This window comes from Phalaenopsis equestris, unplaced genomic scaffold (genome assembly GCF_001263595.1).
Source record: "Phalaenopsis equestris unplaced genomic scaffold, ASM126359v1 Scaffold001027, whole genome shotgun sequence".
In the NCBI taxonomy this organism is placed as follows: domain Eukaryota; kingdom Viridiplantae; phylum Streptophyta; class Magnoliopsida; order Asparagales; family Orchidaceae; genus Phalaenopsis; species Phalaenopsis equestris.
In genome coordinates, this window is record NW_018165466.1 from 300,551 (window position 1) to 317,136 (window position 16,586).

At 34.2% G+C, this 16,586-nt stretch overlaps 2 protein-coding genes across 3 annotated transcripts in view; both read left to right on the plus strand.

Annotated features, from left to right (window-relative positions):
* The window catches only part of LOC110032776 (putative dual specificity protein phosphatase DSP8), a 28,283-nt gene extending 24,717 nt beyond the window's left edge, over positions 1-3,566 (plus strand). For both annotated transcript variants that reach the window (XM_020736528.1, XM_020736527.1), the window contains one exon: positions 2,943-3,566. In XM_020736528.1, coding sequence (XP_020592187.1) covers positions 2,943-3,317 — 375 coding nt within the window. In that variant the 3' untranslated portion in view covers positions 3,318-3,566. The remainder of the gene's footprint in view (positions 1-2,942) is intronic.
* A 10,814-nt stretch (positions 3,567-14,380) lies between these two features.
* LOC110032777 (putative kinase-like protein TMKL1) lies at positions 14,381-16,367 on the plus strand. The gene is made up of 2 exons (XM_020736529.1): positions 14,381-15,287; positions 15,697-16,367. Exons 1-2 carry the CDS (start codon positions 14,768-14,770, stop codon positions 16,248-16,250), a joined length of 1,074 nt encoding a protein of 357 aa, XP_020592188.1. The 5' UTR covers positions 14,381-14,767; the 3' UTR covers positions 16,251-16,367.
* Positions 16,368-16,586: the final 219 nt, after the last annotated feature.

The window sequence follows — 16,586 nt, forward strand, 5'->3', positions numbered from 1 at the left end:
AATATCAACGTCTCCCATCCCCACCACGTTTAGAGTTTTTTCATCAATCAGATATGTCTTCCCAAAGTTGTCTGCAACATAATTTTGCATCAACTCCCAACGACAACATGTATGGAAGGGAGCTCCTGAATCCAGTATCCAGTCATTAACAAAACTATGAACTGCCAGAAATAGTGTATCTTATATTTCTTTAGTTACAATATTAGCATCATCATCCTCCTTCTTAGGATTTATGCAATTCATTTTTATGTGGTCAGCCTTGCCACAATTCTAGCAGGTTGTCTGCTGACCAGTCTTTGATTTTGATTTTCCTCTATTTGAGTTCCTGTCATGTGATCTCTCCCTGGAATCAACATTCAACGCCGAAATTAAACACGAGGCCTCGCCAAAATCCTTCATGTGCACCTCCTCAGCCAAAATCAAATCACGAATATCATCATATTTCAGTTTAGATTTACATGCAGAATTACTAACTGTCATCCTCATGGCTTCTCAACTCAACTATTTGATCCAACAATATCAGCGCACGTATCTCATCATCAAAATCAATTTCAACAGACGACAACTGATTTGTGATAGTGTTGAAATCATTTAGGTGTTGAGCAACAGACACATCTTCTGCCATCTTCAAGTTGAATAACTTTTTCATCAGATGCATCTTGTTATTCGCCAATGGCTTTTCATACATACCTGATAAAGCCGTCATGAGATCTGCAGTAGTCCTCTACTTGATGATGTTGTGGGCAACCGATTTCGACAGGGTTAATTGTATAACTCCAAGCACCTGTCGATCCAACAGATTTCATTCTACCTCGTTCATCTTTTCTGGTCGCTTTCCCAGTAACAGAAGATCAAGTTTATTTCCATAGAGGTAGTCATCTATCTGCATCCTTCAGTAAGCAAAATCTGTGTCATTGAACTTCTCGATCCTCAATGTCATCACTTCATCTCCGCCCATCGTTCTTCCTTAGATTCGAACTCAAGCTCTGATACCAGTTGTTGTGAAAAACGACGGGAAAAAAGAGAAAAATAGAACGAGTAAAATTGCATGCAGAAAAAAATACTAGAGCGACATACAGATTTAAGTGGTTTGACAAATTTGTCTACGTCCATGGAGCTACAGAGAATTTTATTTTTTTGAGGAATTACTCCGTCGAGCGTCTCAGTGTTTACAAGAAAATCTATTTTTTCTTCTCTCCCTTCCTCTCTCTCTCTCTTCCTCTCTTTCTCTTAGCTCTCAAGAGGACTTGGCTTGACCTTACTTGGCTTGTGGCTTGACATCTCCTTTAAGCCAAAAGAGGCTATTTATAGAAACTATGAGAGCGGTAGGTGGAAGCTAGATGAGCGGTAGGTGGGATGTGGTAGGTGAGCGGTAGGTGAGAAAGTAGGTGAGCGGTAGGTGAGATTCATAATTAGGATGCTAATTAAATTGTGGTGGACTGGATCTCCACATTACCAAACAGTCAAGACATAAAATTGTGCAATTAGATATTGAGGTATTATTCTTCTTTGAGGCAAGAACTAAACGATAAGATTTATGATGCACGAACATATCCATATAGATAGGCGTGTACTGTCCTACACACATCATATACGAATGCTTGTATGACAATTTTGTCATGCATCCAACTAAAACTAAGAAAAATAATTTTGGGCACTTGTCCCACGCACGTCTTTCAAAATAATATTCAAATTTTATAAATAGTAACAAAATGCATAATAAAATGTAAGATTTTAATGATTTATGTTGTACCAAATGATGATGTTTATATTTTATTAAAATTTGATTATTTATGATATGTTGTTATGCTTAATGATTTTGATAATTTTTTATTAGTTTTTGTCTACTATTTTAATTTATGAATAACATGATATTTATTTCTATTTTTTATTCTTAAATATCATTATCTTTCATATTAATAATGTTAGGTTCATCTTATTTGCTTTGTTTGTTTAATTTATGCATAAATATGTATTATTTTAAAATTTATTATTATTATTATTATTATTATTATTACTACTGCTACGGCCTTCGTATGAGTAGAACTAAAACTAAATACATGAAATATAATTTTAGTAGTAGTAGCTATAGTGACAGAGCTGTAATTATGGGTGATCAAATCATTAAAAGGTGTGAATGTTTTAAATATTTTGCGTTTATTCTTCAAAGTGATGCTGATATAAATGGGGATGTTATTAGTAGAATTCAAATTGGTTGAAGTGGAGGAATGTATCGGGTCTATTGTCTGACAGAAAAGTACCACTTAGACGGAATTGAAAATTTTGTAAGATGGTGGTGAGACTTGCAATGCTCTATGGCACAAAATGTTGGCCTTTAAAAGAGAAGCATAGAACAAAGATAAGTGTTGAGATGAGAATGCTTAGGTGCTTGAGTGGCTTGACATTTTGAGATAAAATGCAAAATGAATATATCTGTGATAGGGTTGGTGTAGCTCTAGTGGCGGGGAAGATTAGCGAGAGTTGTCTTAGATGATTTGGACACATTAAACGTCGACGTCGACCATCTGATGATCCGGTTAGAAGAGTAGTTTTTTTAGATTCGACTTATGTTAAGAAAGATAGAGATAGACCTAAAAACATTTGGACATATTATTTAAAAAATTATCTTAATCTACTAGAATTAAATGAAAATATGGCTCTCAATAGGACACAATGGAGAAAAAGGATTCATGTAGCTGAACCCATTTAGTGGGATAAAGGCTTGTTGTTTAGTGGGATAAAGGCTTGTTGTGGCTTGTTGTTGTTGTTGTTATTGTGTGTGTGTATCAATGCGTGTCAATGACATGTGTTCATGTTCTATGTTTTCAAAAATAATTGTGTCCTTACCCGCATGGTGCTCGTGTGTCCTTGTTTGTATTGGCGAACAATTTTTCTTTTTTTAATTTAAGAAAAGTTTTATCTAACATCTGCTGTTTTGTCAGGCTGTACAAAAATACTACCATCTTGCTGTAGAAAAAAATAACAATTTCCAAAATTTCGACAATTCGTTACCACCTCCATTAGCCCTCACGGCCACCACCCCACACCTCTCAACTTTCGAAGACAGCTCCTTTGTTATGGTATCAAAATCTGATCTCGATGGATATGATGGAAACAGCAGCAACCTATGGGCAGAACTGAGCTTAGTTTACAGGATGCAGTTTGCCAGTCAAGCAGCCATTGCGAGGCTTTCATGTCTCTGGCTTCGATGTCACGATGATAAGAAGCGAGGAGTCGAGAGCTGCTCTCTTGAGGCTGATCAGATGGGAATGATGGGGCTTCCTTGCCTGATGACTGGAGTGGTTGTAAAATTGTAAACAGTGAGTATTGCACTTTTAACCTTTTGTATGTAGTTAAAAATATATATATATATATATCAATAAACACCTCTGTACTTATTCAACCTTGCTGGTGCTGAGCCCTCTACCGGAAAGCCATCTGCCAGCAAGTGTGATGGGAAGTCAATTATCAGGTGGTTACTTGTTTGCATGTACATGTATATAAAGTGATAATTCAACGACCTTACTTTTTGTATCTTTAATAGTTGATTTTTATTTCTGCCGTAACCCTGAGTTAGGTAATGCTTTGTTGGGATGAGCTGTAAAATTTTGGAAGATTTGCATACTTACCAATCAAATCCTCTCATGTATTTACATATCTATTACCTGAACTTCAATTTTTACCTATACACCGCCTTACCTATGCATGCAAACGTTCACTTTTTAAAAATTAAAATAGCAATCTTTTGCATGTGATATGAAAGGCTTGTTTGGGTGGTATAAATGTAAAAAAGTAAAGTTTAGGTTTTAGGTATGTCAATATGTATTATGAATTAGTTGGTATACGTATGTGAATACCCCTAAGATTTAATACATGTGAAATGTTTGATGTGCAACATGACAAAAAGAGATTTTGTATTTTAATACATTGTTGATTTCACAGCAATTGTTGTCATTTATAATCTGTATGATTATTGTATGTAATCTTCACGATTTTTTGTTTCCTTATGAGACAATTTTTTTTGTTGATTATACGCGAATTTCTTATTGCCTTGCTGCTTTACTGTAGCACTGATAACATGTTGTCATTTTAGGTCTGTTGTCCAAAAATTGAAAACGCTTTATTTCATTGCGTATTAGTTTTTGTGGTTCATTTGGACAAGAATTCAGTCACGATGTATTGACCCAATTTTTCTCTTAATTTGTACTCCGCCTTTTGGAAAAATTATTCCACACGGATCAGACGTGCGGTGTCTGATCCGGACCGTAAATCACCTGATCTACGGTCTCAATATATTTCGGTGGGCTCCACCTAAATTTTTTTTTTAAAAAAAAAGCGGAAATAATTCTGACCGTAGATCACTATGATCTACGGTCAGGATCGGACACCGCATGTAGAGATGCATGCGATGTTCGTACGCAATAATTTCTCCGCCTTTTGGGTGCCCTGCAATTTCTCTCTTTTTATATCTCCGTGGCATTTACATACCACCCAATTCCTATTTATTTACGCATCTAACACCTAAATTTTAATTTTTATATTTATACCATCCCAATCATTTGCATTACATCAAAATTATCACTATTTTAATTTTAAAAAAAGGAAATGCACATTTTTATGCATAGATAAGATGACATGCGTGTAAAAATTGAAGGTTAGGTGTTAGATATGTAAGTACATAAGAATTAAGTGGTATGTATGTAATTCTTCCCATTTCTTTTTGGGTTTTTGGTTGTAAAAAATATGATAAAACAAAGATTTATATACATATCACTCAATTCTTATGTATCTAACACCTAAGTTACAACTTTTACATAAATATATTAACTTTTTAAAAATTAAACTAGTTGTATTTCTATATGATATGAAATAATTGGGTGCTATAAACCTAAAAATTTCTAAGGCTTAGATATATAAACACATAAGAATCAAATGGTATGCATGTAAAAGCCCCAAAAGAAAATCAAACAAACGTCTCCTGCACAAGATGGAGAGATCTGCATGTCCAAATAGAGACAGGAATTATTATTTCCCATAACAATTATAGCCAACCTAACATAATGCTTACATTCACAGAAATCAGAACAACTGCGTCAGCTCAGTTCTTATAATATCTGGAGCAACCCGCGAGTGATTCAAATGATGAGCATGGAGCAGTAGAAGTCTTCAGTCATAAAGAAGGCGAGCTGGCACTTTAATTACACAGCCTAATGATGTGAAAAATCTATGGCGCACCAGTCAGTTTAAAGCCCAACAGCTTCCTGCCTCAATGAATAGGCCAACACGTCGCATTCATTACGCCGTAGGGCCCGCAGCATAGTGGCCAGAGGGAACCCTCTGGATTTTAAAGCTTTGATGTTGACACAGAAACCCACCTTTTTTTCTTTATTTCGTATACTCTTAATATTTATATGGGACATTTACATACATACCACCCAATTCCCACGTATTTACATATCTAACACTTACATAAGAATTGAGTGGTATATATGTAAATATTTGTAATAATTATTAATGTGGAAATGCTCAGCCGCTGGCTCATCGTTTGCTGGATGATGAGCCTGCATGATTTCTGTGTCATGTTTGCTTTCAATGGCCTGAAGATTTTTCTTGCTGAAAATTTTGGGCTGCCAATTCCTATTTATTACTTTGGGAAAGGACCCTTTTTTGTTTTTAATTTAGGAGCTAGTGATTGTTGCCTTCGAAGCCGGAGCTTGTTGGTTTGGGACATTGTCGAACGAACGCCAACTCCTAAACTGTATTGAATGAATACGGCACAATCTATATGTATTTACATGTATAGCACCCAATGTTTGATATTTACGCTAGTAACACTTTGGCATCACAAATTTATGCATGAAATGGTGAATTTCAAATTTTTATATATGATATCATAGATTTGAATGGTGTGCTTATAAATATGAATTTCTAGGTGTTAGATATGTAAATAAATAAAAATTGTGTGGAATGCAAATGGCAAATAATTAAAAAAAAGAAAGAACATTCCGAACAACTTCATTCATTTTTAGAACATCCCATAGTCTTTGCCATTTAACTATGCGATCCTTCGACATTTCATATCCATGAATTTCGTTCTCTTAACTATTTATATGTATGATAGCCCATTCGATCTTAAGGGCATTTTGATCACTATAGGGCCATTATGTGTATCAAATATGAGGTTCAAGACCAATCCCAAGCCGAAGCCCATATTTGGATCATCGTGAAATTTATGACGTTATATTTCTTTAATATTTGTATGAATGATGAAAAGTATCTAAGGAATGCATCCGCAAATTCTCTGTTAAAGTCATCATTTTTCCAAGAGTATATCCCAAGTTGGAATTCGAGTCTTTTTTTAAGAACTTGTTACTTTTCGATTTTATTCCACATTAATAAGGGAAATAATTCAAGCATATGTTGGCCTCATTTATTACATTAAATCCCACATTATTGTAAACAAAGTAATTAAGACACATTACTCACAATTTATGAAGGGGTGCTATCAATTGTAAAAAAAAAAAAGGCACTTTAAATAAAAGTCTAGCCAGCAACAATGAATGATGAGTCTTCATAACTTTAAGCAAGTTCAACCAAGTTTGAGGAGATAATTAAACATTTTAATCTTTGATTGGCCACACCTGTCTATATATCATTAAGATGGGCTACAACTATTAGGGTTTAGGGTTTAGAAAAATAAATATTTTATTATATAAACTGTATTTTACTAGTAGTATTTTTCTTAATGGATCAAATCTAAACTTGAAAATTTTTAAATTTCTTTAAGACTTGAATTCATAAAACAATTGTCATGTTGGATTGCTCTTAGAGATTTAGAAAGTTTTATACCAACATTGCAACATATCATCACCATTTTCTTGTAAAGCTAAATTTAATTTTTAATCTCTCCATGAAATTATTTTAATGACTATGATTGCCTAAATTTTGATGCACCTACCTTCTAACCATTTGATGCAACATAGTTTAAAAATTAATGGTAGATAAAAGAGAAAAGATAATGATGTGGCTAAATGGATTATCTAAGTATTATATGATTTGATTTAATGTTCTCGAAATTGGATCAAACTGACAAGCTCAACCTTTTCAATCGTGAACCAAGCATATGGTCAGCTAGGGTAGCCTCAAGAATCATTTCTGATCTTGACCGGTGTAAGTTGATGTGAATCTTTGGTCGAGCCAATCTGGATTATATAGAACCATTTGGTTCGAATTATCAGTTTAGTTATCTTTAATTCTCAATTAAACGACTAAAATCTAATTATAAAAATTATGTTAAGTCAAACATATAAATATGAAATTCAAAAACCTTAGATTTAGGGGTGAGCACTCAATCAACTAGAATGGTTTGATTTTTAAGTTGGCCAAACCAATTGCACCCAAAATCTAAAATTGAAGGTTATAAATAAAAATTATTTTGGTATGTATATACAATCATAGTGGTATGTATATATATTAATTTTTATATACAATCATAGTGGTATGTATATATATAAATAAAAATAATATTATAAATAAAAATTATTTTTTAAAATTTTTTGTATTATAAAATTTTCATTCTTATTAATTATTATAAACTATAGTGTTCATATAAATTATGCTTATATTATATATTATTATTATATTTATATATCTATTTTTTTTTATTTTAATATATATATTATAACATATATACAATTATGTTTTGGACGAAATTTACATTAAATTTTAAATTATAACCATTAAAAATGTTATTTATGTTAAAATTCTGTTTATTTTTATCATATATTTATCACATATTAAATTTATATTCATCCTTTGGCCATTAGTAGTTCTTCTTCTGATTTTTTTGTTTGGAAGGAAATGTTAAAATTCTATAGTTGTACAGAAAAGTTTCTTTTTTGGGATATTGGAGAGGGTTTATGTAGCTTTTCGTATGACAATTGGTTGGGTGATGGACCTTTAGCTGATTCTTATGGTGGTCCTCATGAGGTTAAGATGATCTGAAGGAGCTGTGGTCTAATAATAATTGGGATCTTCTTGAACTTTCTGATTTGATGAGTGAAGAAGATTCTCTTTAGATTTCTAAAATTCCTATCAATGTTGGGGTGAATGGTATTTAGTTCAAAGGTAATTTGAGTAATTCTACCTCATTTATTTTTGCCAATTCTCTTATTCACTCTAAGGGTCTTGACTTGCATTGGGCTTGGAACTCATTTGTGAAACATTCTCAATCCTTTTTATGTTGGAGATTGCTTCATAAAATTATTCCTACATATGATATTTTTAAACTTAAAGGTATTTGATTACCTTCTTGGTGTCGTTTATGTAATATTCATGAGGAAGAGGTTGATCATATTTTTTGCAATTGCTCCTTTTTTATGGAGGTTTGGGATATGGTCTTTTCTTTGTTTGACAGGAAGTGGAAGAAGAATCCGGTTCAGTATATAGATGGACTGATTTTGTGTTGGAATAATACAAGTGGTTTGTTTTTTGTTTATATTCTGATTGTGGTATTTTGGCTCTTATGAACTACAAGAAATGATAGTAAGCATGCTGGTAAAATGATTTTTAAAATTCTCCTGTTTTATTTACATTAAAATTTTTATTTTTAAAATGCTAAGATATGTAGGTTTAAGAAATGTGTTAGTTTGGATTTGCTGAAGATTTTTTATAAGTTTAATATTATGATTCCTAGGAATTGTAAACTTGTGACTAAATTGATTGTGGAAAAAGCCTAAGAATGTTGTTTTAAATTTCAATACAAATGATAGTTGGAATAATTTGTTTGTTGGTATTAGAGGTGTGTGCAGGAACTATTCTGCTGCTTGTCTATTGTGATTTTCTGCACCATTTATTGCTTCTTCTCCTATTTGTGCAGAGGTTGAGGCATTGATTACTGCTTTGTACCTTATTGTTAGATGTGGTTGGGATAAAATTGTGATAGAAATTGTTTCTTTGGAGCAGTGGAATTATTGTAATGTGAAAAAGGAGCATCATTGGCTTTTGATTATTTATATGAAAAATATTTTTGCTTTGCTTAATTATATGCAGGTCCAGTGATCATTTATTCATTAAGAAGAAAATCAATGTGCTTATTGGGTTGTGAGAAAAAGGATTGGATTCTCATGTGATTGATTCTTCTAATTAAATTCCTTGGGAGCTTTCTTGATTGCTTAAAGAAGATTGTTTGAATATCTTTTTTATTCGTGCTAGCAATAGTTTCTAAGCTTTTTGCGTGAGTTGTATGTTGGCTACTGGTTCTTAGGATTTTATTTGCTTTGTGTGAGCTATATGTGTTACGGATTTAGTAGAATTATTGGCCACACTCTTGTGATTTTTTTTTTGATGAAATGATATTTCCTACTGGATTCACTAAAAAAAATCACATATTTATATTATTATATCATTTAAATCAAACTAAATTAATTTAAATTTTTATCATGTCAAGCAGCCCAAACCCCCACTTGATTCAACCATTAAATTTTAAACTTTTTCTTTCCCGTTTCATCGGCCGGACATATTTTTCACTATTTCACTTATAATTTAATTTTAGATGATAACTTATAAATCCATAAATATAAAAATCCTCATAACAATAATCTTCTTCCGTTCCTATTTGATCACTTTCATGAAAACAATGTTTTAAAACCTCACCTGCAGCGTACGTTCATGAATCTATTATTGTTTTCCTGCACTTTGTTGTAGAAAAGCTCCTTCATTTACTTTTTCCAGCTTTCAGAATCACAGTACAAATCTGATGCCTTATCAATGCTTGTGTATGTGTGTGTGTGTGTATATATATATATATATATATGTGTGTGTGTGTGTGTGTGTGTGGGCGCGCGCGCATTACGATGGTTGGTAACGTTTTACGTCAAGTATATGTCATCTAAAAAAATGATGTGATATTTGGTTGGTATTTCGATAATGACATGAATATAATTAATTAAACTGAAATTTTTAGGGAAAATTGGGTTAAAATTTTGTTAAATTGAGCTCCAAATATTGACTTATAGTATCATGATGTGTAGGAAAATTCACGACGGTAAAGTAATATTTTATTAATATCTTAACGAAGATTTGAACAGACATATATATAAGAAAAAATTGTGAAAAATGATAGAATCACGGAATAGGAGCGCGCAAGAATGTGGTTATAGTATCATACTGAAAATTACACTGGTACAATACAAATAATATACATGTATTGGACACAATAACAATATTTAAACTACAATGACTGCAAGCAGGGATCGCCGCAACCTGTGGTTGATGACGGCAGACAATGATAGCTGGTTTTGGTCGGCGGTAGCCTATAGTTGGTGGTGGTCGACTGATACTAATTACCACTAAAAAAAAATTTGTTGTGACGCTTATTTAAAGAAAATTGTAAAACATGTTGCTAAAAATATCTAAGAAAATGCATAAAAATATTTAAACAGCAACTAAAAACCTTTACAGCTCTAATAATCGCAGTAATTTAAAATTCAGCATAATGAAAATAGCATGAGTTTTTATCGCTATATTAGCCTGTAGAAATTTTTTTTTTTTTTTTTTTTTTTTTTTTTTTTTGTAGCCTTTTGGAAAGGGATTTTTTGATTTTTTGACACATAACTTCTCTAATCATCTGATCGGATGGTCACTGTTGTTTTCCTTTGATCACATATATTTTTTTAATTATTTCAATGTCTTAATGACCTCAAATTTAACTATAAATATGTCAACTTTGAAATTCATTTGATCAATTCAATTGAAGACCCGAAGCTCCCAAATATGCTTCAATTCCTCTGAGCTTGATAGTACCCAGGTTGAACCGACTTTAGCATCATTGGGTTCGTCTTGTCAAGATAGTTAATTTAATCATAAAATTGTTGAAATTAAGACCCAAGTGATATTAATTTCGAATTTAATAGATCATTCATAAAAAAATACATCAAGATTTGTATTTTATAAAATAAATTATTGATGACTCATCAAATAAGAAATATATTCTCATGTGTTGCTAAAATATTTGCTATCAAATATTACCTCAAAAAGAACAAATCATCTCAAGTTCTTATTATTTTGATATAAACTTTGTAGGAAGCATCTTTATCAATTCAAGTTGTCTTTAAAATTATTGCATGTCTTTTGTCAATAGTTTAATATTTTAATGTAAATTATATGATTACTATTTTATTATTCTTGCAAATATATATATATATATATATATATATATATATTTGTCAGGATGATTATTAAATTAAATCAAAGTTGATGATAATATCTTGACACTTCCACACCCTTATTTAAGTGAGAATTTTAAAATCTGAATTTTTTATTTTATTTAATCATTAATTGTTTCTTCAGCTCGTCAAAACTAAATGTTAATTATAGTTACAAGAGCTAATCGAACGCATTTAAAGATCATGTCAGCCATAACATCATTTTATATTGACTTTTATTTGATGAAAGTTTTATTCAATTATATATGTTATTATCATAGTCCCTACTTATCTTATTAAAAATATAAATTTATTTAAAAATTAGATGCAAGTCTACCCAAAAGTCCCAAACAAATCCAAATGCTGGAATACATTTTTTTAAATTTAAATTTCTTATCTTATGAGCTTTTCCCCGTCCTTAAATCTTTAACTTCAAACCTAACTGGAATAGACCTTTTCCTGACAAAATTAAAAAAAAAAATAAAACCTAACCTTGTATTCATGGCCCCACCATTTTCACTAGTTAATATCTCACTTAGGACCATTCTCAAGGGCAACCAATTCACTAGTTAATATCTCATTTAATTTATATATAAGATATATTGTTGAAAGATGCCCAAGATGCAGGGCGTTCTATCATAGAGAAAGAGAGAAAGTATAGTAAGAAACAATAAAAGAGATTGTCCATTTTATTCATTATATAGACCCTCTATTTATAGGCATATGTCATGACATTATAAAAATACACATTAATCCCTTCATCATTGATTTGTCTGAGAGAATTTTTGATAATTTACAAAGATATTTGCATATAATAAAATTAGAAGACCGATTCGATTAACAAGAAATTCACGGAACGCGCTGCTGAGCCTTGACTCCATCGACATCTAATCCAAGAGGATACTCATTGTGGATCGTCTTGATGGCCAATCACCACCTTATGAGAGATCTTCTTGCACGCTCTACCAATCGCCCAGACAAGGCACTCCCTTCGTCAATGCCAAAATCAGGCGGTCGTCAATGAGTTAGGTCTGACCGTTCATATCTTCTTCTAGAGCCATCCATTTGTCTTGAGAATCGTGTTGATATATTTCTCATATACCTATTTAGTTATCTAATTCTCTTACTCATTGAAAGCCGAACTGCACACAAAGATAAGAGAATCTTTTTACGGGTATAAAATAATTAAGAGACATTATTGCGTAGTGTACTCCCCTGAATTTCCATGCCCCGGTCATTATAAATAGACCTTAAGGTAAGGAAAGATTGCACTATTTTTGTTTCTTCCTGATCCTTTGTCTTTTGTCCTTTTATCTCTGTGTTTGTCGCGATGTTTAGTGAAGGAGCATCGTCTGCCGATAAGAGTGCCCTCCCCAAAGCTACGAGTAATATGCGGATAAAGGCTTATAAGTCGACATAAAGCGCAAGCCGGCGAGTGAAGCTTCTGCGAAGGGGATGAATAAGAACAGAGTTGTGCCTAAGCTAGGGAGATGTGATCGTGAGGGTCGATCTGGTTCTTCTGGTTTTCATGCAGACTTATCTCATCAGAGTGTTGCAGAGCAGGCTAGAGGTTGTCCTTACAATCTTCCAATAGGGCACACGTTAGAGGTGGATGTTCCTGCCGGAAGAGAGAGTTTGTCCGCTCAGATTGTCACTAGGATCGTGCTTCCCTAGGTAGGTTTTGAGCAGACAACATCCGAAGCTGAGATGAGGCTTTGATTTGCAAAGAACGGTCTTTTCTCTGAAGGCGGACAACTTGGGAAAACTGGTGATGACATTTTTTCTTACACCACATTTGAATGGGGGCGGATTTTGGATATGTAGCTTGAATTGCCTTTTGTATCTTTTTTCTTCGGTGCAACAATCGGAGTTTTGACTATCGACTCTGTATTAGTAGATACATACAATGGCCTTGAAGATGATGATGTTGTCATAAACCATGTTGTGGTCAGTGGAGCAAATACAAAACAGGTGGCGGTGGATGGAGAGGATATACTGAATTAGGATGTATTGGAGCAAGGTACTTAGGATCAGAGTGCTGAGTCGGGTGTTGAGCAGAGCACTCATAACGGGGCCAGAGTGTGGGTTGTTGGGTTTCTTCCGGCGCAACTCGGGAAGAGGAGGCGACCGAGAGGGATCATGTGTTTTCTAACTCATACTACATCGTCTTATTGAGATGGAGGAGTGTTTCCTTCATTTTGTGAGTTATTCTATAAGAGGCAGAGACAGAAAATTGTTGGAAGTTCTGGAAAGAGTTCATCAGGTGGAGAGGAAAATTGTCACACTTCGCAAGGAATTTACCGTATTCGGGTGGGAGTTGCTAGTCGATCGTGGGGAGATGATGCTTGTGCTTTGAATTGTTGGTCGTCAGGGAGCTCATCGCCACTCAACCAAGGGAAAGCTAGAATGATCTCTTTAGACTAGGTGTAAAGTTTATGTATGAACAGCTTCATTACCAAGGGCTTGTCTTGGATGAAGCCGCGAACGATCGTTGATATTGAATCCAAAAAAGTCAGAGAAACACACCCAAGGTATAAAGCGTTCTATTAGATAGTGAGAGTGTGTGTACAGTGAGAAATAGAAAAAAAAGAGAGTGCATCCTTATTAATGACATGAACCATCCATTTATAGACATAAATTCTAACATTACAAAAGTATATATTAATCTCCTCATCATTGATTTGTGAGAGGGATTTTTGAGAACTTAGATCACCAACCAGATATCACGATAATTTGCAAAGGTACTCAGAGTTATGCATTAAAATATGTATTTTTGATGTGATATGGAAGATTGGTGAGGGTATAAATATAAAAAGGAAAATTTACTTTTAAAGTATGTAAATATATAAGAGTTCGTTGCTATGTTTGTACATCCCCCTAATATGTTTCACTGTGTCATTGTCAACCAAGATATCATCATAAATATTATCATTAATAAAAATTTTAAGATTAGCTCAACAATTTTTAAATAAATTCACACTCAAAATAGAACTTTAATTCATATATGTGCAATTTTATTTACTGAGTTATATATATATTTATAATTAGTTAAAAAAAATTATAAAATTACCCCAGCTGGCACTTGCTACGCATTACTAAACTTTAAATAATTTCTTATACAAAATTATATTGCAAGCCATTTAAAACTAGTCAATTCCACACTTACCAAATAAATCCGCATTTATAGCTCCGCACTTGATCCTATCAGAAGGATCGAACACGCCCGCAATTTTACCGTAGCAGAATCCCATCACAGCCTGCTTTCCAAATGGCCGCCATGCCCACTTAGCAGAGCCTTCCCTCTTCCATCCTCCTCCCTCTCTCTCTCACCGCCGAAAGGTGTAAACTTTCATCTCTCTTTCTCCTCCCCTCAAAGAAAACCCTAACAATTAGTCAACTTTCATCCTTCCCCGCTTCTTAATCCCACAATGAACTCAGATCAAATCAACATTCTTTTTCTTCCTTCCTTCTTCAAACCAGATTTTACCAAATCCCTAAAACTTCCATCAAAACCAGCTCTCCTGAGCTCCCCCAACTCAGACTAACAACCCCGTCGACTGAAAATGAAATGGACTCGTTCTGTACGAATCATTATAGCCGTAATCCCTCCCTTTCTTTTTCTCCTCCTCATTGCCTGTATCTGCTACTGTTATATTCGCACGAGAAGGGTTCTAATCAGACAAACGGGCCACGAAGAGTCGCCAGAAAGAGGGGATTTTGAGTGCGCGGAAGTTGAAGAAGAAGAAGAAGAGCTGGTGGTGTTCGCTGGCGGGGAGCATTTGAAGATACAGGACATTCTTAACGCGCCGGGTCAGGTGGTTGCGAAGTCGAGTTATGGGACTGTTTACAGAGCCAGCATTAAAAGAAGCTCTGAGGGAGATGGAAATGCGGTTATGTTGCTCCGGTTCCTTCGACCGGTCTCCATTGGCCGGAGTGAGGAGATTCGGCCGGCGATCCGGGCTATTGGGCTCATCCGGCACCCTAATCTGGTTCCTCTGAGGTCATTATACGTTGGACCTAGAGGAGAGAAGCTCTTCGTTTATCCCTTCTACGCAGCCGGGAATTTGGCACAGTTTCTAAAAGGTAGCTTCTTTCCTTGGTTTGATGTAAGCTGTTTCTGTAAATTCTATCGATTTTTGTGAAGAAAATGAGTTAAAGTTCGAATTTTTAGGGTGTTTTGTGGCGATTTTGGTTTGTTGTGATGCCTTGTCCATTTAAAGATTTAAAAAAGAATGTTTTGACTTTCGATCTTTTACAAATTATATTTAAGAGAATTTTACAACTTCTTTTTCTGAATAAGTTTTCTAACTTCAAGCTAACAAGGGGGCCCAAAATTGTCTCTTTTCTGAAACTGATTCTCTTAAACTGCGTGACTGAAACTACTGATCCAAACATCTCCTTCCTTTTTGTCCCAACATTAAACCATTTGATTCTTGCTATGAAAATTGCAACTTAAACCTCACCCATCTGATTTCATACGATCTGTATACAGGCGAAAGTCCTCAGTCTAATTTATCTAACAGATGGGAAATCATACACAGCATTTCACTGGGAATTGCCACAGGACTGGATCACCTCCACAACGGATCACAGAAACCTCTCATCCATGGCAACCTCAAGTCCAACAACATTATGCTCGATCGCGATCTCCAGCCCCGCCTCTCAGACTTCGGCCTTCATCTCCTTCTCCGACCAGTTGCAGCGCAGGGAATGTTTGACGCTCTCACTGTTGAGGGATACAAAGCTCCTGAGCTGATGAAGATAAAGGAGGCGAGTGTAGAGACAGATATCTACAGCTTAGGGATCATCTTGCTCGAGATGCTGACTCGCAAGGATCCGACGAGTTGCAGACTGTTGGTGCTCAATCAGAAGATGTCTGATGTGTTCAGCAGTGACATTATCAGTGAGAGGAAAGAACAGAGCTTTAACATTGAAGCTCTTCTGAGAAGCTTTTATCAGCTGGCAATGGCTTGCTGCTCCCCTTCACCGGCGCTTAGACCGGATGTAAGACAGATTCTGAGGAAGCTGGAAGAGATTGGCCAATGAGATTTATTAGTGATTGTTTGTTTTTATAGCATTTGGGGGTTGAATTCTGACACTGCATAATGAGGGGGATGGGAAGCTAACATTTTAGAATTGAAGGGGGTTAGTTCAAATTTCTTCTGAAATTTTCACCTAGTATATATAACTTTTTATGATTTATAAATTTAATAATAATTTAAATTTATTTTATTTTATAAATATGTTTATTATAATAAAAAAACAATTATAATGAAATATCAGTTTTAACTTCTTAAGCACTTTACATTAAAGCTTGTTTGTTTGGCGCTTAAGCTGATTAGAGTAGGATGGGCATGAGTGTACTTTGAGTGTACACTCTTA